Source organism: Pomacea canaliculata, linkage group LG11 (assembly GCF_003073045.1).
Source record: "Pomacea canaliculata isolate SZHN2017 linkage group LG11, ASM307304v1, whole genome shotgun sequence".
NCBI lineage: Eukaryota > Metazoa > Mollusca > Gastropoda > Architaenioglossa > Ampullariidae > Pomacea > Pomacea canaliculata.
Genome location: NC_037600.1, coordinates 16436636 through 16461451, shown reverse-complemented (window position 1 = coordinate 16461451; position 24816 = coordinate 16436636). Strand labels below are relative to the sequence as shown.

Below are 24816 nucleotides of genomic sequence, written 5' to 3'. Positions count from 1 at the left end.
TCAATGGTATAAGCGAGAGAAAAAAAGAATAAAAGCCTCTGAACATATATTTCCTTTCATTAGGGCTTTGTCATAATGTGTAGTTCACCTCCTTTTCCATTTCTAATGAACTCACTTTCTAGTGGGATACATCTTCATGTGACGTGCCCTACTGTGGGCATGCGAGGCATATAACATCGTTTTATGGGGGAAACAATCAAGAAAGTAGGGGTTGGAAAGAGGGATATCTGTGGCATTTATGGACATTATTAGAAGAGGGTGGTGGGTTCATGATTCCTCTCAGCTCCAATCAAGCCTTCAACTTGGAAACTTCCTGCACATCCAGCAGATTGGTGTCCGATATGGAGGTGAAAGAGAGGACCGGGCGTCACCTTCCTCTGTACTCCAAGCACGCTTACAATTCAGTTGGTGGGACAATTTACTTTTATCTTCTACCAGACACGTGACAGCAAGCCATATCTCAGTTTATCGTGGGTCTTTAATATTGCACCAGCGACAAAAGAACTGAGCATTAGATACAATGAAATTACATGTAAGGCCTGCATCCCCGACTCTAAATATATAATACTACCTTTATTATGTTATCAGAGTAATAAAAGTAACCATTTCCCCTTTCCCAACCTTTGCAAGGCATCTGTGAATATAACACATGAGAAACCAGAACTCAACCTCTAGAAAAATAATTAGAATATAGTGATCAGCAGTTAGTGATGGTGAGCCCTTTGTAAGCTTGGTATTTACTGACAAAGGTGCAATTAAAATATCATTTGTTAGTTTTAATCCACAGTTTATGTATGGCTTGGCATTCAAAGTCCATACACGATAAACGTAATGAGCGGTCAACATACATTCTTGTTTTGCATGAAAATGGTATGATCACTTTCAGCCTTAACATAAACATCTGGGAGAAAGTCAAGATGCTGCCGTGGTCTTCATGTCAGGTTCTAAACAATGAAACAATATTAACAACAATCTGTAAATCTGAAGAGCATCGCAGATTCCACACAAAACCAGAGGAAGAGAAGTGTTTTCAATCTGCCCTTTATGTGTTCTTTAAACCACATCCAGACCTGGTTATTCTAGGCCAAAGCAAAGAGTACTCCCATCCAGGAAGCAAGTCTTTTTTTTACAACAGAATATTTTTAGGTCACAGTGTTAGACAAAATACAAATCCTGTCATTCTGTTATCATGGATCAGTTCAGTCACAGAGAACAATCTTTCTAGGATTTTCTGATTATCAGAAAATAGAAAACAGAAAAAAAAACAGTTGTATGTCCTAAAGAGTAATAAACCCATGTGAGAAGACTAGGCAATACTGTTTGTATAGCATACAAAAACAGTGAAATCACACATAAGGAAAACTATATATAGTGTTATATAATTCAGAGGTTCAATTTGTGTATGACGGTTCCAAATTCCTGAAAGACCTTAAAGAAAAGACCTTTTTTGTCTGTAAAATAAATAAAACTACTGCATTAAAGAAAAAGGATACTAAGATAAATCTTTCCGGAAAAGAAACCCATTCACAAGATCATGAGTAAATGGTTATCATTAAAGTGCATTTTAAACATTTTCTCATCTTGTCTCTCCCTCACCAAGAATTAACAAGTACACAACAGTTTAATAATTCATGTGACCCTAAAGACTTCAAAAACATTTTTGTACAATTGTTAATGTACAGCATATAAAGATTTATAATATATACGTGCTAAACAGGACTGCTTTGCTGGTACTTGATGCTGTAACCAGCAACATAGCCTGAATCGTGGTGAGCGATAAACTGAATTGCATCTCTGAATAAAGTCGTGTTGCACTTCAACCTTTTAATCACTTTCTTACAGGAATACAAGGCTTATTTCTTTGGTGTTTTGTAAATTTTAGGGCGAAATGTTTTTTTTTTCCCTTTTTATTGGTCTAAGCTCAGCAATGGTGCTAGCTCATCAGAAACTTGTACAATGTAGATATCAGGCTGTTCTTTTGCGTTTTCCAACTTTCTAAAAGAATGAACAGGTCTGTATCTATACCAAATGTCCTGTAATATTAAAAAAATAATTCTTGATGCATGTTATGGATAAATGATGGTCAGATGCTGAACTGTGTTCATGCTGTTTTGCAGACATGTGTTCATACCCACCCAACCCCCTACAAACATAAAAAATAAATAAAAAATAAAGACATGAGAAACGTGGATCAGTGGATGTTGACATGAGTGAGGAGATACAATGATTCTTGATGTATTCAATTTCTACAAGTAACAGAAATTTTCTGCAACTACATTTTCAAAGCTTTTTTTTAAAAAAAGGGACATAAACAGACACTCCCCACAGAAGCTGAAGCAATAATACAGACATCACAGAGTTATTGCTATTAAACAGAACTAAGAAAAATGCTACTAGCAAATCCTATGAAGTTTGTAAAGGCAGAAAGCAGACATCTTTTAAATGTCAGATGAAAATAATGAGAGGAAAATAATGATGATGAGATGGAAAAACAATGCTTCACCAGCCACAATTAGCATTAACCAAGTTATCTTCCAAAAAAGAACAAGAGAAAAAGAAAGAGCAGAAGATTCATTCAATGCTTTCAACATATATGACTTTTATTAAAAATCTCAATACATAATTTAATTTCAAGGACAATCATAAATATTTTTTCCCAGGAAGATGCATAAACATGTATCTAATACAATAGGGATTTTAAAAAACCAATAGATTGGCAGTTATGTATTCAATTTTGCACTGCTAGGCCTGAATGCAATGTTGTTAATCACAAGCATTAGAGGCACGATGTAACGACGTGAGGACAGCTAGTAAAGCTATGGTGTAACGACTGACACGATACATTCAAGTTCACGTCTTCACAAGCAGCCAATGATCTATCATAAAATTTCAACACAATTTATCTTTTAAATCTTGAAATCTTCTTCACAATATAACAGAGCATCAAAGAGTTGCTATAAGCCTCTAAAGGATTGCTTCTCACTGCAAACATTTTTAGCAGACTGACATATGGACATTATATACCAATAACAAACGTTAATGGTAAGGACAGTAAATGTACAATGATAACTTTTACAACATCAGTATGACTTTATGCAATTGTGGAATAAATTTATTTCTGAATAAATGTAAAGTGAACAAAATGTGTGAAAACTTACAAATATGATTAAGAAAAGGAGGTAAAAAGCCGACATTTTGTGTAAATACTACTGCTGTTTGGTGATTGATCTCTTTTCCCACTATTTTTAAATTTCATTTTTTTGCGTGGGGCAACTAATATTCCTAACTCACTGCTAAAAATTTGCTCCATAAAGTGTCCCGATGATAAATAAATAAAAAAAATTCTTCTTTACATATGGCCTATGTACCTTATATAGTTTATGCTGCATGTACACTTAAACGTAACCATAATGTAGTCATCAAACAGCTAATGGTATTTTGTCACTTAATCATGGTATCGACTACATTCCCAAAATGTAAAATAATCAAAAAAGAGATAATATAAACTGAAAGACAACCATACAGAGCCTCTCACAAATAAAAAACTGATATGCAAACATGAATTGTGTGCTCCTCTGGGTGCACGCACACAATTTCACTCTCTTCATTTATCTCCCCCTCCCTCACAAACATACGTGCGCACACACACACCCCTGCTGCAAGGCCCACTAACATTGCTGCCAAGAAGGCTAAATCAGTTTTTAAGAATTTCCATGCAATGCTCCTCACCCAAGGCATCTAAATATGAACAATTGCTGCAGAAAAGGACGTCCCTTCAACTAAAACCAGTTTCTCAAATTAGAACCAGTTCTTCGAACTAGAGCAGAACTGGAAAATACAAAAATTTGGCAAGATGGCAAAAGATGCCCCCGTCAAGTCTCCTGCGTGGCCTCCTCATCCTCGTGGCGAGCCCGGTACTCGGCCAATGTGCGCTGGATGGTTTCACTGGAGTATTTGCATTTGGGGGAACCGCATGTGCATGTAAACTGCTTCCACTTTATGATCCAGAATTTTTCTCCATAGTCAAATCTGTTAGAAACAAATAAAAAAACGAAAAAATAATAATAATTTATAATAAGAAGTGTAAAGTATCGACTACCACATAAGCTTTCAGTTGTCATAACTGACATTGTTATTTGCCTATTTTAAGTAAATGGCTCATAATAATTACCCCAGTTCCTCGTAGGCTTTAATATCACATGATGAAAAGAAGCAGATCCGTGGGAAGCGAAGGTCCTGATGTTCAATAAAGACCTTCACAGGGATTAAGTTTGGCTCACATCGATGGTTGATAAAGCGAGCCACATTTCCATATCTGCGAGCATCAATGCAGTATGTGTCTCCATCCTGTGTCATAAACAGAAAATGTCATAGCAGTTTTTCTTTTTGATCATCAAAATCTCAATCCAATTCTCTAATAACACTAGTGATGATTATAAACTTAAGTACTCCTTCTCCACCTGCAGAAACCCAGCATAGTATATTCAAACAGTACAACTGCTTCCATAAGGAAGTTAAATAGCAATGCTAGTATCCATTACAATCACCAGCTGACTGTGGTGGACTGAGCAGAAATTACAACCACCACCACCATCTGATGAGCCATATTAATAAGAATAGCTGATGGGTGGATATTGCTGTTAGACCACTTAAGGAAGGGTTCCACCACCCCCCACATAATTCTCCGATAAGAACTGCACAAGGGCTTTCCTCATCTGAAGAAGTAACAAAATTCTTTGTATAACTTCAATGCAGCTACTGTTAATTTGAGATTTTCTCACAAAATATTGCAACAGTGAAAAGAACAGAAGTAAGAAATATACAATCCATTTTAAAATATCTATAGGTTGTTAGTAAGGATTTTTTTTTAAAATTGTTTTCTCTGACTTCTTAAGGCGTGACTACTTCCAACTTCTGAAGAGACAATCAAATGTCCTTCATGAATTAAGCACAAGATTTTTTTGGCTCTTGCAATATGCCATGCAAATCATGCTCGCTTGGGTCAAGCAGTAGTCGTCTAAAGTTCATGATACTTGTGAAAACACTTTACTCTTTTCTTGGTTGGCTAATGACAGCTGATTGCAGCAGCTCATACCTGCTTCAACCAAATGATAAAAACGATAACAAAGTACCATATTTCAGAGACCAGCCCCCTATGCTATTAGCCAAATGATAAAAGGATAGCAAAAACAGATTTCAGAGACTAGCCTCCATGCGTAAGTAATATCCAGAAGCCAAGAAGAGTAAGTTTATGCAAAATGTCTTTATCAAACATTATTCTTCACTCTTCCTGGTACCTTGTTATCCAGATCAAAAAGGTAAGAGTCATCTTCACGTCGGTCAGCTTCTGAATCAGATAGCAATTCCCCAATGTACCTGGACATGACAAAGGTGAGTTATGTTCAAGAACTTAGTCTTAATCTCCATTCCTGATCAACTAAGAAGTAGTGATTTTCAAAAACATGTAACTGTTAATTTAAAATTGTGTAGAGGTAATATAAAATTTATAAGGCAGGTAATCAAAAAGAACTTGATCAGATCTTTACTCACTCGCATATGAAGGTTCCCTTTGGAATGTCCATAAGAGATCGCACTCCCCAACCTCTACCTACAGTACGGAAAACCTGGAGCCGGCACCTGCACAAGCTTTTAAATGAGTACACTACAACACCAAGATCATTTGTCTATTGTCCTAGTGAATTAAAAGTTGCTCAAACAGCAGTCTAGGTTTTGGGGACAGCTTAACATTTAAATAAATGTATATGTTGTCATGATAAATTTTAGAAACAAACACAGCACCTAATTATGTAATAAAAAATGGAAAGAATAACATCAAAGTACCATTTAAATTATCACAAATTTATTGGTTGCTAATAGTATAAAGAAGTAAATGTGACAAATAAATATCATGTTACACTTACGTAATGCCATTCTGAACAACACGATTGTTACAGTTGACCCAGCATCGACATGCTCGGTTGCATTCAAATATATGTGGAGGATCTACCATGTTAAAGTCCTCCATAAGATGACCAAACTAAAAAGAGCAAGACGAAAAGAATATACATGACTTTAGTGACAGTGGAATAAAAATATATTTAAAAGCAAAACAAGACTATACGCTCTTGCATTTTTAAAAAAATTAAAGTTACTTTTACCCCACTAAATTTCCTTCTCTTTAAAAATCACAAGCAGAGAACAAATTTTTTATTTTTTGCAGCTGAATGAAATAGTAGGGTCGGTTGAATCCAGAAAGACATTTCTGAGAGCCTGGTACAAAGACCCACCTTGTCATACCAGCATTTAATGCTACTGCGTGCACAAACACAGTATAGGGATGAGCAATCATCTTTGCATCGGCAGCTCTGTTTATAAAAACAAAATTATGCATAGTAAATTGAGTGGTTTTTCAGCCATGAAAGAAATATGGTCATGACAGAGATGATAAGCTTATTCTGGAAGTAAACATAAGAGTCACTGGAAGCATACTTAAAAAAAGCACAATAGGACCTCAGAGGAAAAAAAACTAGTTCTAGACAGGCCGTAGCAATTTGTTCTGAGTTTACTCTTTGTCACATGATTCAGTGTGTGCAGTGAGCTTTAATCCCAGCAACAGGAAACTTTTCAAACTTTGCAACAAAAATTAACTTTGCTTTAGAAAATGTATATATTCTGAAACTGATAGCATCCTTTAATAATTATGCTAGGTTGACTGGATCGTGTAGGATAAAGGCACTTAGCATTCATTTCTACTAAAAATGTAGATCAGAGCAATAAGCTGCAATTAAAAATTCTTTTCTTTAAATGTCAATATGAATTAAAGGAAATATTTAATAATTTCCCAGTTTTTTAATTTATATTTATTATAAAACAAAACTAAAAAAAAAGGTACCTGCAAGCTAGTGATAATGGCATTGATATGGAGATCTTGTGTTTCAACATTGTGGTTGACATACAGATAGTCTGTGGGGTATGGCTCATTGTCTACAGCATTCAGACACGGCAGAGGGTTCTTCTCTCGACCCAGAGATATATCTCTGTATATGGAAGAAACAGTAAATTTATAAGCATCTTTGACAAGTGCCACTAGTGGTACAAAAGCTACTTCTTTTTATAAGGTAAAATGGTAACTGTAAAATCTGTTAAAATTTTTCTCAAAAGAGAAAAGGCTGGGTTTTTTCCTCTATATTTTCCTTCCTCCCCTCCCCCCCAACTCCTTCCCTCTCTCTCTTTCGCACACACACATCTCCCCAAAACACAACACATCCTTCCCAAACGCACACAAAATTGTGGGAAACTAATACCATTAAAATAAGTGCTACTGGGATGACAACAGCTAAATGTGTGCTGTTTACACCTTACAACTAATATAAGTTTTTCATGGTCATTTGACACCATAGCTCCACCTACGAGAAAAGACATTCTGCACTTTCAAGACATCTGCACTACATATAAAAATTGTATATAACCATAGGACAAAAACAACACACACACACAAACAAACAAAAGAAAAACTGCAGATCTACCTCTAAAAAAATATAAATTATCAAGCAAGTACCTGTGCAAGAGGCGTTCTGGTCTGGACAGTTTTGATGCAAAACTGCGCAGCTGTCGATTAACTTTGAGTGCCATGCATACTTGACTGTTCTGATCCAAGCAGCACTAAAAGAAAATGCAAATGGGGCCTCAAATTAATCTTGTTTGTTATCCAATACCAAATGAATAAAGTGAGTGGGCAAATAAAAGGCATTTGCATATTTGAACCACTTAATCTTCATATTCATAACACCAAATTAAATCGGTCAAACCTTTCCTTTCAAACAAAAAAGGTACTCACAGCTATTGGAGTTTCATCCTTGTTGTTTCTGACATCAACATTGGCCCCTCTTGCAAGAAGAACCCTGTAGGTCAATCACATTGAACATGAAAATCTAACTAACAAAACAAACAAAGCAACATAATTCTGCATTGGATGCAAATACTTCCTCCACACCCCAATTCTAGATGGTTTCACATGTATATGACTAAAACACTTAACCAAATACTACACAAGAATAAGACAGCAAAAAGTAAATCTTTTCTTCATGCTGCAAACTTTTAATAAGGCATGTAACCAGTAGCCTATAAACTGAAAAATGATATTTACTTATAAATTATCTTGCTTCAATGTTTAACAAATGACCCGACTATTAAAAGCTTAGGTGATGCAACTGTTTTTTAACCAAATGAAATGCTGTCCCTGGTCAGTGAGATTAGTAGCCATGGCTGCTAAAGGCCCCACTGAACCCAGTCTATAGTGAATGCTCTAAAAAAGAGCTCAGCAGTCTTTTTATCACCCCGTCCCCAACAGAGGAAGCCCCTGGGTCCAGCAGGAGCTTTTGGCAGCCAGGGTCATTAACCCCATTGACCAAGGGAGGAATGATGGGGAAGACTAGTGTTTTACTCTGACCCAGCAACTACTGGTAATAAAGGTGAATTTCTATAACACCACATCCCAGCCCTATGAACAAGCTCATGGTGCATTACAAATGATATTGATTATAGCAACAATAACAATAATAGGGAGAAATTGAAGAAGCCAAACAAGACAACAGGAAAGAAAAGAAGATAAAAGCATGGATTGGGGGAAACAAAAAAGTGTAGTGCTATCTTATTAACAACTAAACTAATATAGTACTCCGTTATCCAATAAGTCTGAAATTTAAATAAATGCATAAATTATGGAAAAAGAAGTCCTGAAGACAAGAAAACAGAGGACCAGATTTGCCTGTACTGCCTGGTGACACATTTCATCGTTAAAGATTTAAAGATTTAGAGTTTAGATCTGCAATTGTTAGTCATAAGAGAAGTCATTAGAAAGAACAGATCAAGAACAGATAAGCTTCCTCAGGTCAAACAACTTATAGACAGATTCTGCAGCAAGCCCTGTAAACAGATACCACATGCAAATCTCACTGTATTGGTGACAGGTACTAAGCATTGCACCACTGGACCACCCTCACTGACCACAGGCAATGGTTCATTTGGTTAAAGAGCAGTTGTAGCCAATAAGCTTCTTATGGGTGGGTTGTCTGGTACAGTTGAAAAAAAAAATTACTGAATGGTAATTTTTAGTTTCACCTATAGAATTTTGTAATGCAGGAAAAAGCAAACTTACACAACCACTTCATAATGATCCTGACGTGCCGCAATGTGCCTGAAAATGGTTGAAAAAGATTAATGAAGGCCACAAACAAAAGAGTCTGAAACTCCTCTGTTAAGTTCTTCTCTTTCTCACCATTTTAACTGTTTACAGGTAAGGAAATAAAAGATACAGTACAAACGACATCATGCAATTAATGACTGTTTTTATAAATCAGTATTTTTATTGACAGCTTCACTTTTAAAAGAATTTTTGTCTTTAAAATCTACTACAAAGCCAAGTGGAGAAAGAGGGAGATAATCAGAGACAGGTACTGATAAGCAGAAATTAAAACAAGGCTTACAGTGGGCGGTCACCATGTTCATTGGGTGTATCCAACTCACAACCCATATCCATAAAAAGCTCTGTGATTTGCACACTGCCTGCATAGGCTGCCCAGTGAAGTCCTGTGTTTTCTTCCTAATAAGCATGACAAAATTATTCATCAATAAACAAAGTCGTTTATTTAATTAATGCACATAAAATTATTGCAGTATTTCTTTACCATAACTAAATGGTTACTCCACCACAGACTCCTCTTCATCTGAACATAAACCTCCCTCACCACCTCTCTTTTCTGCAGTGAATGACAGACCTGTTGATGGACAACTTCCTCAGCAGGCAGAAAATTGGTACTTGATTTATCAGGGGAGGTAATGACAGAAAGGAGGGGGTTTGGACTCCTCCACACAATGTGCCCTAGACACAGTGGATCGCACTCACAGCCTCTAAGCCAGGGGTGGGCAACATACGGCCCGTGGGCCGGATCCGGCCCGCGACGGAATTTTGACTGGCCCGCAGACTGTTTCTGGTGGTACATGATAATGTGGCCCGCGGCCACATTCTGCCGCAATCTCCCACTGCTAATTACTTGCTTACTGCGTGGAATAATAGTGACTGTTAGTTATTTTTTGGTTCTTTGTTTTCTTTGTTTTTTGATTCTTAGTTTTCAGTTAGAATTAGATTTAGAAGTCGGCAAGAAAGCAGTATGTTTGTTGTGCAGTGAAAGTGTTGCCGTGATGACAGAGTAGAACGTTAGCCGCCATTATGCGACGACACATGCAGGCTATGGCAGGCTAAGGCAGGCTATGGCAGCGGAACAGCAAACAAGAGCAACAGAACTGGACAGAAAACTTGTAAAGCAGCAGAGTGTATTCGTAAAAACGTAGCCCAGAAAGCTGCTACTCATGCCAGCTTTGTGGTCGCATACAACATTGCCAAGCACAGCAAATCGTTCAGTGATGGTGAATTTGTCAACAAGTGCATGCTCCATGTAGCTGATCAAGTCTGTCCACAACAAAGAAAGAAGTTTGAAGAAAGCAGTTTGTCGAGAAGAACTGTGGTTCGCCGCATTGAAGCAATTGGTGAAGACCTGACATCATAACTGAAAAGGCGGGTACCTTCATTTCAGCTGTTTTCTTTGGCATTGGATGAAAGCACTGACATCGATTACACTGCACAGTTGCTCATCTTTGTACGAGGCATTTCAGAAAACTTTGAAATCACAGAAGAATTGCTGTCAATGGAATCAATGAAAGACACTACTCCCGGGGAAGATATTTTTGAATGTGTGGAAAATGCCATGTATACAATGCAATTACCATGGCAGAAAATGGCCAGTACACATGTAGTACTACGGATGGTTGTCCATCTTTGACAGGAAAGAAAGTTGGTCTACTGAAGAGATTGGGTGACCGTGTTGCAGAGGTCGCTTGCACCAGGGAGCTGATATTTCTACATTGCATAATACACCAGGAAGCGCTATGTAAAAGGGTGCTTGACATGAAACATGTTGTGACTTCCAGACACTTGCTGCTGAATTTGATATCTTGTCATCAACGTTTACAACTGACTTTGAAAAGGTGCCGGATGGTCTACAGCTGGAATTGATGACCTGCAGTGTGACTCATTGACAAATTTTATGCATCACTGAATGAGTCCAAGTTTGCCAACCTGAGAAAGATGGCCATGAAACTACTTTTCGACCATGAACATTAACGACAAATCTGCGTTCCAGTCTAACTGATATTCACGTGCAGTCGTTACTGAGGATTTCTATGTCCGACATGCACCCAGAGTTCAAGCAACTTGTTGACAACTTTGATCGACCGCAGCTGTCTCATTGACTTTAGCAGCTATTGAAGTACATTACCTTAACATCATTAAATACTGTTTTCGGTCTCTATGCTTTAAAATTAAAGTTCACGAGTTTACATTAAACACGATTTATTCCTTGCATATGTAGATAAATACGCGATTAAGGTATTGATCCAGTAGTCTGGCCCGCCAAGGACTTCATTTCCCCATATCCGGCCCGCCGACCGGAGAAGTTGCCCACCCCTGCTCTAAGCTATGGGAGCCTTAACCTTTAATTCTTCACAATTCTGTTGGTTACTAACGGACAAAAGCAACTACAGTGATATTTGTGCTTTACACTGCCAGGAACTAAGGCTCTATCACAACAAGCAACCAGAGTAAGTGGATAAGGAAAAAAAACTGTAAAGAATTCAGCCAAACAGGTCGTACTCACATTGTCCTTCTTGTTGGGATCACCACCACGTGAGACTAAGTACTGCACTACTTCAACCAGCTGTGACTCTGTAGCCCACATGATAGGCGTCCAGCCACCTTCATCCTATGCTCCAAAAACAAGAAGAGAAAACTGTGCATGTCTCAATGCATATTTGCACTACTACTTGTAAAATCTTCAAGTATGATTCAAAGGGAAGAATAACTCTGTTCACGAGTTTTAGGTCATTTCCTATCAAGCTCCCTCCAAACTTGATCATTAATAAGTTTCTTTGTGTAGCACAATATCTTGGCCAACAAGTAAGTTCATTGCACAGAACAGAATCCACGACACAATCAATGTAAAACAAAGAACAATACAAAGACTAGTAAAGGGCTGTAAAGATATTATGTTATGTCATAAGTTCAAAATGTTATTAATACCCACACAAAACATTAGCCAAGAACCACATAAGACATAGTCAGAAACTAAATACACAGACTCAGAAGACCAGAACTTACAGTGGCATTGATGTCTACAGCACTGACATCCAGAATGTACTGAATGACCTCCAAGTGACCTGCCTTGGCAGCATAGTGCAGACAAGTCATGTTGTCCTCTCCCTGGAAATCATGAGGCAGAATTTGCAAATTAGGTATTGCATGCTGACAAATCATGAGGCAGGATAGGCAAAATTAAGTTTAGCATGACAAATCACGAGGCAGGTTTTGCAATTAGGTTTTGCATGACATATCATGAGGCAGGTTTTGAAAATTAGGTTTTACATGCTGACAAATCATGAGGTAGGTTTTGCATGTTGACGTCACAGGAATAAAAATCATCCTAACAGTTGGCAGAGAGGAATTATTGAGACTAGGCAGACAATTTGGCCAAGCTTAAAAAATCAGGGCTCCAGGAGGAGAGAACAACCTACAAGATGCTCTGGTGAACCACATCTGTCAATGTAATGTTCACACACTGTTCATACAAGCAATGTAAGTATCAGCACCACCACTCCACTCACCCTATCATCAAGACGAGCTCCTGCAGTGACCAACAGTTTCATAATACTGAGATAACCACACTCTGCAGCAACCATTAATGGAGTTTTCAGGGACTTGTCTGGTGTGTGTATGGCTGCTCCTGACTGCAGATAAAAATAAATTTTTGTTTTCACAAGACGCCAGCTTGCCAGCTTAACTACCTAACAACTTTTCTCAAGTGTTTAGTTATCTGCTTATTACTAAAAAGATATTGCGTCATTTGCCATGCATCAACTACCTGTGATATATATTTTTAAAAAAACAGAAATTTTTTTTTAAAGTCCATCCCTGGAGCAGTTGTGCCTCTTCAAAACATTCCAAAAGGTAAAACCCCAAAAGTAATACCCATAAAGGACCAAGTAAAATCAGAAACACAAAAGAAAGCAAAGCTCACAAGACTGCACATACACTTACATGTATCAGCAGATAGACAAGCCCTAAATTCCCAGAGTACACTGCAGCATGCATCACTGTCTGGTTATCCTGCTCTTCACACCTTTGGTTTGGATCCATGCCATCCACTACAAGTGGTTTATAAAAATTTATCAAAAGAGTTATCATCAATCAATAATTATCTAAAAACTCTTACTTGTTTAAGACCACCTGATTGTAATGACTGAAACAAAGGTTGGTGAGGAAAAATATTAAGAATGAAAAATATTAATGCTAGAAAGTTTTTCCTTAAATGCTGCAAACCATTAGATGCATCTTTTCATGGCATACCAGACCTGCCTTCTGCACCACTTTGGAACAGTCCACTTACAAACAGTTAGGTGGCTGCTGGTATCTGCCAAGCTGATGTGCAAGCCTGAAACACTAACTACCCATGCTACCAAAAACATATACTAATACACCTTAACAACTTAGTTTCAGCATATCTTTGCATCACAGCTTTGTAAGATCAGCTGAATCTTTGCGATTCAAACTTTAGCTTTACTATTCTTAATGGAAAAACATGTGTTTTTATGAATTTGTTACAAATGCATCACAAAAATACTCACTCAGCATATAAAAAACTTTATCCAGGTCACCTTCAGAGGCTGGCTGATACATGCTCTTTGGCAGAACACGGTACTTCTTTGGCCTAGCAGAATCAGTTACCACATATTTCAGGCAAATGTACATCAATATTTCACATTTCGAAAGCAATTAAAGTTTCCTTTGTCATCTTGTCAGCCATCACAGTTCATGATTCCAATCCAAATAATGGCTATGTTACAATCAATATTGTAATGAAAAGAAATGATAGTTATGACCATGAAAACATTAATCTGCTAATTATTTTGTCTGCTTTCACAAATTTATTACATTAGGTTACAGCAAGACCAGATTACAAATGCCTTGTCATTAGACTGAGTATCTGTCGAGATTTAGGTTATAAAGCTATTTTCAGACTACTATCAATTAAAAATATAATAAATTACTACTAAATAAAATGAAAGTTCTCCCTTTTTATTGTCCATGCTTGCTACCGATATTTGCACACATACAAATACACATGTGCACCTTCTCTCTCATACACACACACTCTCTCTCTCTCTCAGATATAAACAGATTCTATCTTACCTTTCTTCCTTTGCAATGCATAGTTTCAAAAGCTTCTCGAGATAACCTTTATCTGGACCTGTTGGTAAACCATCTGAAAAAAAGATACTCTACATTTTTTTTCTCTCCATATGCTTATATCATTTGGTAATGTCAAAGAAAAAAAAAATTTTTTTTATCTTGATGAAAAAAATAACTTTTAAGTTATCAATTTATTCTAAAAATCTAAATACAGTGAAACTTATGATGTACAAACCCTCTAACCAATGAATACCAGCAACTGCAGGTGTATACTATGATTTGTGAAACACAATGATAAAATCTATTGTATATAGTATTAGTGCAAATTTTTATTTATATTAAATATTAATATACATATTAGCACACATGCTAATTACCTGTGGATATTGTTTTAGAATTAGGAAGAGTGACTGCTGTCCCAGGCTGTGCTTCTCCTGTGGATTTTTTAAGCATGGAAAAGCTCATTTTGGCCTTTAAACTGCAAGAGAGAGAGAAAAAAGAAAGGCTGTGTAAGTTGTATTCTAAAATCTCATCCAGTTTTAATCCTCTGGACTGTACATATAGGCAGCCATCAATGACCCTCCCTAGCCATTTGGTCTGTTTTTCAAGCACGCAAACACAACAATAAAAACAAAATATCTATTGTAAAGAAGAGCAAAAGACATTTTTCTTTTTAGCAGATAAAAAAGAAAACCACTTACATTGTCTTTCGAAGGTTGGCACGGATCTGCTCTGTTGACTGGTTAGGTCTAGGTTCGTGGAGTGTTAGATTAACCTCCATCTGTCCCGATTCTTCCCCACAATGAGGGCAGAAAAGCCGTGCATCACGAACTGTCTGACACTGCTTGTGAAAGTTGTGCACTGAGCTTCCCCCTTCTCGACGACATTGTAAAAATTTTCCCTGTCAAAAATAATGCAAGCATGGCTCCTGCACTTCAATATAATCTACGGTCTCATCATCTACCAAAACATTTAAAACTGACTCGAGAAGTTGACAGCATTTTTAATAACACACAAATCTCTGATAATGGATGAATAAAATACAAACTCATATTAAAAAAACACATCAGAGTAATTTTGATTATAACTTCCTTTACCCAAAGAGTAAAAACAAAATGCATGCCTCCTCTTTACATAAAATTAGTTACTCGTTCTTTATTTAAATTTGTATTTGCATTTTGTAATTGCTGCTTCACCCTTGAAAAACTACAAAACATAACAGAACCAGTGCATGCATATACCATAATATTCCTGCTATACAAGCTCAAAGTTATACTTTACCTGCCAAAGAAAGACGACTAGACCTAATAAAAATTTAGAAAATGTCAAGCTTAGAGTTGTACTTTACTTGCAAATGCAAGACTACACATAAAATAAACAACAGGTAATAGCAAACGCCTTTGTGCTTGCTTTCCTAAACCATTTTAGGAAAAGAGAGAGAGACTGTGTATGTGTCAAAATCTTCTCACCTGAGTGCAAAAATGTCCACAGCCAGGGCAGCACTGATGCATTTTAAGGCGCTTGCGATGCACCTCGCAGACTGCCATGAATGGAATCTTAACACCTGGACGCACCAGTTGTGTGTTTGTCACTTTGTTACAGCAACCAAGGACCTGTTAACAAACCATGTCCAGACTGATTTTCATGATGATGAATGCAAAGAATCCTTTTCATGATGGACATTGCATACATTTCCAGATCAATTTATTAGTGAAACCCAAGAGCATAACTCAGAACCTAACCAGCTTGTATAACTGTCCTTCACAACAAGCATCTTGAAAAAAAAAACACACACAAGAAAAAAACCTTCACTCCTGTAGTTTTATAACATAGACAAGTGTTTAAAAAGAAATGATTAATGAATGTTAACCTTTCCATCAACAGAGTCCAGAGCTTGGCAATAAGTTGCCCCTGTTGATAATCGGGAGAAATTGGCACCACCAATCTTGCAGCAACAAAGTGGAACAACATCACTGTCTGGGGTTGTTAACTGCATCAAAATCAAACAAGCATACATCTTTCAGCACAATCTATGACTAGTCCCTGGTTTTCTCAACTAGTTATGAACAAATTTTCTTTTTAAAAGTATTCTAGCCCCTACAAAACCATGAAAAAAAAGAGAGAAAAGTAAAGAAAAATATCAGATACTTAAAAATGTTCCAAAGTAGTTTGGATGCAATAATAGAAGTGTCACAACAAATTCAAATAGTTATGTTGTCTCCATGCACAAAAGATCTATAAAGACAAAGCTCTGCAAGATTTGCAAATTAGCTGTCGGCTTAAAGAAAGTAAATATTTAATTTACTATGAACTGCACCGGGGTATGAAGTTGGAAAAAAAAAAAAAAACCACAAAGACAGCTCACCGAAACAGACCCATCCGTATTTGATTCTTCTTCTGGTGTCTTGGGTGGTGTCACAGGCAGAGACAGACCATTTGGCATTGATCTCGATGACTTGGCCTCGGCAGCATCCGATAATGAAGAGGAAGAGGAGGTGGTGGAGGAAGATGAAGACATCGGTTTGGCTGTAGACCTGGATGACATGCTTATCTTGTTTACAACCTGACTTTTATCTAAAGCTGCCGACATGGTTGTTGAGGTCATCAAGGTTGAGGTTGGAACTGAAACTACTGTGGCTGTGGTGAGAGGACCTGGTATCACCGACACAGTTTTTCCCAGGGAGGCGGACTTTGTCAGCAACGCTCTCAAGGCATCTGAGCTTTTGGCAAGGGGGTGTGAGGATTTGGGCTGAAAGTTGAGCAAGGTTGCCACGCCTCTGGTCACACCAGCAGCAGACGAAGGAGCCAGGCTGGTCAGCAGAGGCAGTGCAGTCTTGGCACCAGCGGTCAACGTAGCAGGCACGAGAGAGACTTTACTTCCTGGCACCAGCAGTGAGGACGCGGCCAGGAGGATTGGTTGTCCAGCAGGTACCACAACAGGAGTGGCTTGGGAGGAGGGGGAGGAAGGAGTGCTGGAGGCACTCAGTTTTGGTAAGATGGAGCGCAGCCCTGGTGTGTTGGGGAGATGTTTGGTGACCACCATCACCACCGGCTGCAGCACAGGGGGAGGAGTGTCAGGACTATCCTCTGTCTTCTGACGTTTTCCTGTGGAGGATGCAACAGACTGATGCAAACATACTTTATATATGAGTAACACTCCTGGGCCAACAGCTCAGCTCATCTTACCAGTAAAATGTCCTGATTCATACAATTCAGTGACTACAGGGACAGGTGGCAGAAGTGGTTTAAGTGTCTAGGACATTAACTGGAAGGTCAAGCACAACAACCTCCATATTGTGTCCCTCTCTGTCTTCTCAGCCTTAACCAAAAAACACCCATAGTTGACACTTGTCAATTCCTTGGGGATTTTTTCTATTTCTTATAAAGGCAGCTGAATGTTCATTTGGTCTCAAATGTGTCAGCCTACTTGCACAGCTTCAAATTTCAATAAGGAAAAATAAAATTTACTGAATCTAGTAAATTTGGGGAAGTAGCTAAGTGATCAAAGGGCTGGTGTCTGAAATGAGAGGCACACAGGTTCGATACCTATGTAGTGCAGCAAACTTTCCCCAGCTGACCCAGCTGGCAGGAATGGGTACATGACTCTTTAGAGAGTTGGGAGAAGATAAGGCAGCAAGGGAGAGGATGGGCATTTCCCTCACATAAGACTGGCCCCAAGTGGGGTCTCTGTCACCTCACTCCCCAACAATCTGAAAAGATTAGGGGACAACCTTTACTTTTTTACTTAATAAATTCAGTTCCCATGATGCATCTACTTCCAGCAAGGGATGAAAGACCTACTTTAGGTTTGCATTCTTTTGGTTCTTAAAGTAAAATGGACTCCAAAGTTTTTCCCTTAATAAGCTTACCTGCAATGGCTGCACTGTCATCTTCCCGCACAGTTGAAGACTGAACACTTTCAGCTGGAAATCACACAAAGAAAAAAAAACCAAAACACTGGTGCAACATAGTTTCACGCATGGACAGTCAGCTTGTATCATTGTCCCGTACAATTGAGGACCAAAGTGGGATAAGCAGATATGGACAGAATATATAGTTATAAATATTGATAAAGTATTTTTTTTTAAAAGTACAGTTTAAAGGGCACACTTTGTTTAGAAATTTAACTATTTGTAAAGCTAGCCAACCTGAAATTCTTCGCTTTCGCTGTTTTTCCAAACGTTCACTGTTTTTGCTGTCCCCTGAAAAGATGGTGAAATATTTTTAATAAACTGAACTGTGGGAAAAGTAAGAAGGCAACACCAACTTATAGTTACATATTTTTTCAAACTAGCAAAATGTATATTTCAACACACAGTAACTGCATGTCAGTGTCAGTTGTAATGACAGTTAAAGCAACCAATGTAAAGAAACCAATAACTACACTACTAAAAACCTGTATGTACAGACTTCATAATTATTATTAAAGAAACACACATTCTGCAGCAGTGATGATACTAGAAGCAAAAACTACATAACTTCTTATGTATAAATGACAACCAGATTTGGGGTGTAGAGAGCAGTCAATTCAACCATTTACTGTTTTTTTTTTTTTTTAAAGAATTCTGGCATCATTTGTGAATTTCTATGGACAAGAACAATGTGTGTGCATTTCATCTTGGTTTTCAAACATCACACTCTGTTCCTATTAGTCTAACTTCTTGTTTGATGACAACCTGTGTAAACAGGTGCTTGAAAAACTTCACTTCATCTACCCGATTCTGTATGAATTACAAAAATAAAAGTGAGCTCTCGAGCAAGTTTCAGATAGTTTGTTCCTTCTCTACACATTTTGATCTATCATTATCAGTTTGAATTATTCTTCTACCTCCTTTAGTTGTTTTTTAATAATTTTTTGGAAAAGGGAACAAGTCATCCCTACCAGTGGGTCAAACTGCTCTCTAGCCTAGCCGAGTTCAATGAGTTAAGTTTCTGTTTGTTTTGACTCCATCCAGTCTTTGACTTCATTAATCAAGGCTTCTATGGTGCTGGCAGCAAATACAGTATTTTCTCTTCATTTCTTTTAAAATAAACAAGTCAATGACAGTAAAACATTGTCATTCTTTTAAATCCACTCCGACACTCTGCGGAGATGGAGTTGCACTTATCGTACACGTATTTCCTATACAGAAAGGAAAATATGGGAGCAATTTTACACTTTCTGACATATTTTCAACATGCTGACCGGCTTAAAATTATTTAAGCTGCAGAAGATTTTGGCAAGGCCGATTCAAGCTGCGGAAGTTGAATATGCATTGCTTTAATGGGAAACCAGCCAACTGATGTTTAAAATTCAAGTTAGGGAGAATTTTGACTTACGGAAGATTGACTTACAGAAGTTTGACACTAAATATATACACACATACACACTTCAAAGACAAATCCTAAGCATTTTTATTAAGTATTAGGCAAGATAAAAACAAAACCTATCAATGGGGTTGACTCCTCTCTTTATGAAAGAGAATTACTATTAATAGTTGTTTTAGACTGCTTTGTTTAAACACAACAATCCTCTGAAAATAATGTTGTTCTTTGGAAAACCTTAAAACAGTTGCAGATTGTACTACCTGTTGCCAAATTACTTGGTGAGCTGTGAGTTGCCTGAAAAAAAAACACACACAACAAACAGTTCATGAAATAGCTTGTAAATATTTGTGATCACAGCATTAGCAATTACACATTTGGGTAAACAGTAAATCCCCAAGTTTAATCTCAAGTGTGCAAAACTACTGAAGACATTTATATGAAAAATGATTAATAGATTTGCACCATAGGTATAACCAATTCTAAACTTCTTAATTCATTAGACAAATATGTTTCTTTGAGCAGCTATTGAGATCGGGCCGCCCACTTATGTCTGTCATATTCAATAATTTTTGCTGCACAACTATATAAACAAAAAGAGGCAACATCTAGTCATTTAGCTAGGTAAATCACATTTGAGTTACATCCCTTTGCAAATTAAAATAAAATCGTTAATTTGAAGATTTTGAATATTTTTGGATGTACCTTTCTTTTTCTTTTTAAAAACGACCGTGACATGAGGGCACAAACAGTGATGGTAAGCAATTTTCATCATTTTCAAGCCTTTTTCCAACACTAAAGTTCTTCATTTTTATGTCACGTTATTCATAAAATCACATGAATACAGGACTAATCATTACAGTGACCATCAATTTTGCATAGGTCTAAAGCAAAATTTCTTTTTTTGAAATGTGATTTGATATACTTTTCCTTTGACTTTACAAGTACAGCTTCTCTTAACTTTGAACTTTAATTATAATTTTTATTTATGAATAAATTAATAATTAATAAGAATTTATAAATGAATTCATCTTCATGCCACGTTAAGTTTATTATGGATATCAGAATCAAAAGTCAAGGTCCAGACTCAAAGTATTAAACATCTCCATGCTACAATGTAAGTTCAACTAATACAGAAACATCTCCAGTAATTTAATCCCAATTGCAGTCACCTTAAATTTACACAAAAGCTGAAACAAAATAAATGACACTTACAGACATTTTTTCATGCACAACACCTGCAGATTCAGTGCCAGAGTCTCCAGAAGTCCGCCTTTTTCCCCGTAACATGTCCATAATAGATTTTCCTTTCAGAGGACTTTCACGACATTTGCGACGTATAAAGGTGTTACGCCTCTTCATAAAAGCCCTGTGTGAGTTTTTGGTCAATAAATCCAGGACGTTGTATTGTTTACGAGGTGATCCTATAGATTTTCGACCAACATGTCTCAAAGGATCAAACAACTTATCATTACATGGGAAACACGATTCATCATCACTTTCTTTCCCAGAAAGTCGTTTCTTTTTCTGAGGTTTTTTGCCAGGAAAATCGTAAGTGCCACGTCGCCGCTTTTTTCTAAGTTTAACCCTGAGTTTTCTTTTGGCCTTCACGTCTTTACTTTGCTGGGAAGTTGAAGGTTCAGAATCCTCAGGCTCCACCTTGATTGAATCTGCAACACTGTTTGCTGTATCCATTCTTGACATTCCACCATCACTGCTTCGATCTTTCTTTGCATTTTCCCCACCTGCAAATGGTCTGACACATTTGTCCTTCACTTTTAACATTTCCTCCAACTCTGAAAGTTTCAAAGTGATGTTTGCTGTTGGATGAAGATTGGTGATCTTGATGGTCCCTGGTTCAGAAGTGCTGCCATCTTTGCGGATTATCATGGGTGCCTGCCGGACAGGCTGTCCTGATTTTCTGGCCTTCATCTTGCTTGCGGGTTTTGTAGCCGAGGAGTCTGGCACAGATTTTCCAAGGGGGTGTTGAAAGTTACTGTTTCCAGAGGACATTTCACTACAAGGCTGTTCTGTTTTTATTCTCATGTTATCCGCTTCACTCTCTTTCACAATGACAACTGGCTTGACATCGTCATCAGTTGTTGGATGCTCTGCAATACCCTTCTCCCCATCATCCATGCTGACAGATTCTGCATTCTGTGGAATTCTCTCTTCAACTAGCTTACTAAAAACAGCTTTAGTATTCTCAACATGAGGTACACAGCCACCACTTGAACAATTTTTAGAATCATCCTGTTTACCTTCTTCATTAAAAAGTCCACCCACAGTCTCACTTTGAGCTTCTTTGATTTTCATGTGGTCAGCCACAGGAATATTTTCTTTTTCAGACTCATTTCCACCGTTCTTGCTTTCCTCAGAAGATGCATCTGGATCATGTGCACATATTTCTGCTTCATTTGCAGCTTTGGTCACTTGATCACTCCCTCTCTCCACTTGACCGCTGTTTTTATCTGAGGAGCAAACTTCTGAGGCAATACCACCTTTTGGCAAGACTTCACCAAAACCTGTGCTAGAAGCATCCCTTTCCTCTGCACAATCAAGGTTATCGGTATCACACCTGCCTTTGGAAATTACCTTCTCTATTGTTGCCTTCTCTGATACATCTGATTTTTCAGAGTTAGTCACTTCAGACAAACAAAAGCGTTCTACACAGTCGTGCTCAATCGGCTGAACTGAAATGGATTTGTTGGGTTCAACATCACCATCTGCATCTAAAAGAGAGGCTTTGCTCTCTTTCAAGTTGACATTCAGGGGATTATTGGTTCCAGAGTTCACCAGTGCTTCCGGAGAATTACAGGATGGTGAAGATGGAGGCGACTGTCTTTTGCAGGCATCTTTTACAGGAAGATGTGGCTCTGTCTCCCCATTAACTCCATGAGATGTCACCATTTTGGTCTCCTTCACTTCAAGAGATGATTGACCTTCTGACTGCTCCACTGTCTCCATCTGCATTAAATGTTTTTCTCAATAATTTTTTAAATGATCTGAGGCTATTCTAATATTCCACATTATCTTTTCAGCAAAGATTATTTTGTATTTACTATACATGATTATCTATGTAAAGATAGAACTGTTAACAGAGTGAAAAACTATCTCCATGGGAAAAGGTTATAATATTTATTTTATATGAAAAAAGGTTGATTTTAATTATTTTGGAGAACATTTGCATCTTATTTAAATCTGCTATTCACTCAAGGTTACAAACATGTATACCTTCTCTATTTTTATTTAATCATTAGTTTGTACAGCATCTACCAAATTACTCATTTTTTGCTTCATGATAAATGATTGTCAGTAGAATTGGTAATTTGTTATTTATCCCACTGCGCAACCTTAAAATTTCCCAAGATTTCAAAAGTCAGATTTTTTTAAAAAAAGGAATTTTTTCCATTTTCTGCCTATTATGAGGTGTAGACGGAATTAAATACCAAAGACAATTTTTTTAATATGAAGGACAAACTAATATTTCTGTTGGCAAAACCTGTACAAACCTCTTCTTAAAATATACTGTATTTGATATCAATGTGCAAGTGTGTACAGACAATTCCTCCCTCCCACAACTCACCTCCTACAGCAAGTGCAGCAGCAACATCTAATCTCCTGTCCTAAAATGACAAAAAGCTATGTGTAAAAATAATATGTAAAAATAAAGTTCCAACAAGCATGTTATAGAATACATTAGTACTGAGTGAATAGCACAAAATACAAGACAGCTTCGGTCTCTTTTCATACTTGATGAACAGGAAGTGTCACTTAAACAGAAAGGAAACAAACAAGATGAACTCCCCTGTTAAACAGCTAGATCCAAGGCTTACACACTAAGCTGGCCAACACATTTTTTTTTTTATTTCCACTACAGATCACAAAAATGATACTTCCTGAATGCCTAAGGTCATTCAATTAATTACTTTAAAAGCACACTGAAAATATAACTTGGACATGCATATCTCTTACCTGGTTCAAAGACTGACATTTCAAATAAATGGTACTCACCTGCAGCAAATCAGACAGTTCAGTTTAATGCAGATTTGTGAAATCCTTTGTCAGTATCTGTGAAAGAAAATTTCTTTTTACACTTTGTTATTTCTTTTATCCTCTGTAATTGACCTACTTTGTTAATATTCTTTGTTTGCAAATTTATCAACCTTAGAATTATATTATTTCCAAACAAATTTTCTGTTACTACTGATATGAATCTTCTAAAAGCAAATTAATTAGTAGACTGTTGTAGTCAATAAGACATCTAAATCTTGTATGCAAACAGATATTATGACCACTGGCAATTAACATCTATAGACAAGACAGGTGTATGGAGTGAAAGTCTATCAGTGACTACCAATCCTTTCCTCTCCAAAAAGTTATGACAGAATGATGTCAGCTGTCTTTTTGTAAACTATGTCACTGTTATAATCTTTTTCTCGCATGATCATTCTCAGGGAAATTTCATCGCACTTATATAAGCTTATGTAGCCAAAGAATGACATATACATCTGTTAAACAATACTGATTGTAAATTCATATCTATAGTTTTTGACGTTTAGTTTTAAGCAAATACTTTAGTTTAAGAGCAAGCTGAAGTGGATACATAAAACAGAATTCACTGAGGTAGTAATAGACGACGCTCCCTCTAGCCAGGATCTACACTTAAGCTTGGGAAAGTCCTGCATGCAATACTACCCTTAAATGCAAAGGAAGCAGGAAAATATGTCTCTTACAAACACACTGACAGCACGCATACTTGTCAGTTAACTTGTCACCACTGCTTCCGGGCACCAACGGCAAAAATCAAAGTACCTTCTCTGTTTCTTTCATGAACAATAGAAATCCCTTCATTCCACACCAAAATAATTTTCATGCTGTATATATCTGTCGCATAACACTGTATTTCCCCCAAGTAAATATCAGGCAAAAGCGTACTTTCCCACATGTAATACATTGGCCATCATGAAAGGTCGACTTCTCGCCAATCGTGAAGAATGATTACCACCATGCTTGCTTGAAGTTTTGTTATAATAATAAGCACTAATCCTGGATGAAAGTTGAAGAATCTACATTTCAGATACTAAAGGGCATAAAAGATATAGATAGGTCACACTGCGAGCATTCTGAAGGATTTAGGCCACAAGCAAAGCATACAGTACCCACTCCACAAAATCTTCGGAGGCCGCCATGAAGAAACAAACCTACCGCGC

General features: G+C 37.3%; 1 protein-coding gene across 2 annotated transcripts; it reads right to left on the bottom strand.

Annotated features, from left to right (window-relative positions):
• Window positions 1–460: 460 nt before the first annotated feature.
• On the bottom strand, window positions 461–24816 carry LOC112575399 (serine-rich adhesin for platelets-like). Of its 2 annotated transcripts, none has more exons than XM_025257251.1 (29): window positions 24766–24816; window positions 23618–23674; window positions 23190–23229; window positions 20819–22570; window positions 19867–19900; window positions 18448–18501; window positions 18169–18222; window positions 16665–17404; window positions 16170–16289; window positions 15769–15912; window positions 15001–15200; window positions 14677–14777; window positions 14300–14372; window positions 13735–13817; window positions 13148–13254; window positions 12715–12837; window positions 12212–12313; window positions 11712–11816; window positions 9486–9601; window positions 9158–9196; window positions 7838–7901; window positions 7559–7662; window positions 6893–7037; window positions 6288–6365; window positions 5922–6037; window positions 5551–5637; window positions 5298–5376; window positions 4172–4347; window positions 461–4029 (listed from the first exon to the last, which is right to left on the bottom strand). In XM_025257251.1, the coding sequence occupies exons 4-29, from the start codon at window positions 22568–22570 to the stop codon at window positions 3873–3875; spliced, it is 4953 nt and encodes a 1650-aa protein (XP_025113036.1). In that variant the 5' UTR covers window positions 23190–23229; window positions 23618–23674; window positions 24766–24816; the 3' UTR covers window positions 461–3872. The 2 variants fall into 2 exon arrangements, with proteins under 2 accessions (XP_025113036.1, XP_025113039.1); XM_025257254.1 differs by having other exon boundaries at window positions 24770–24814.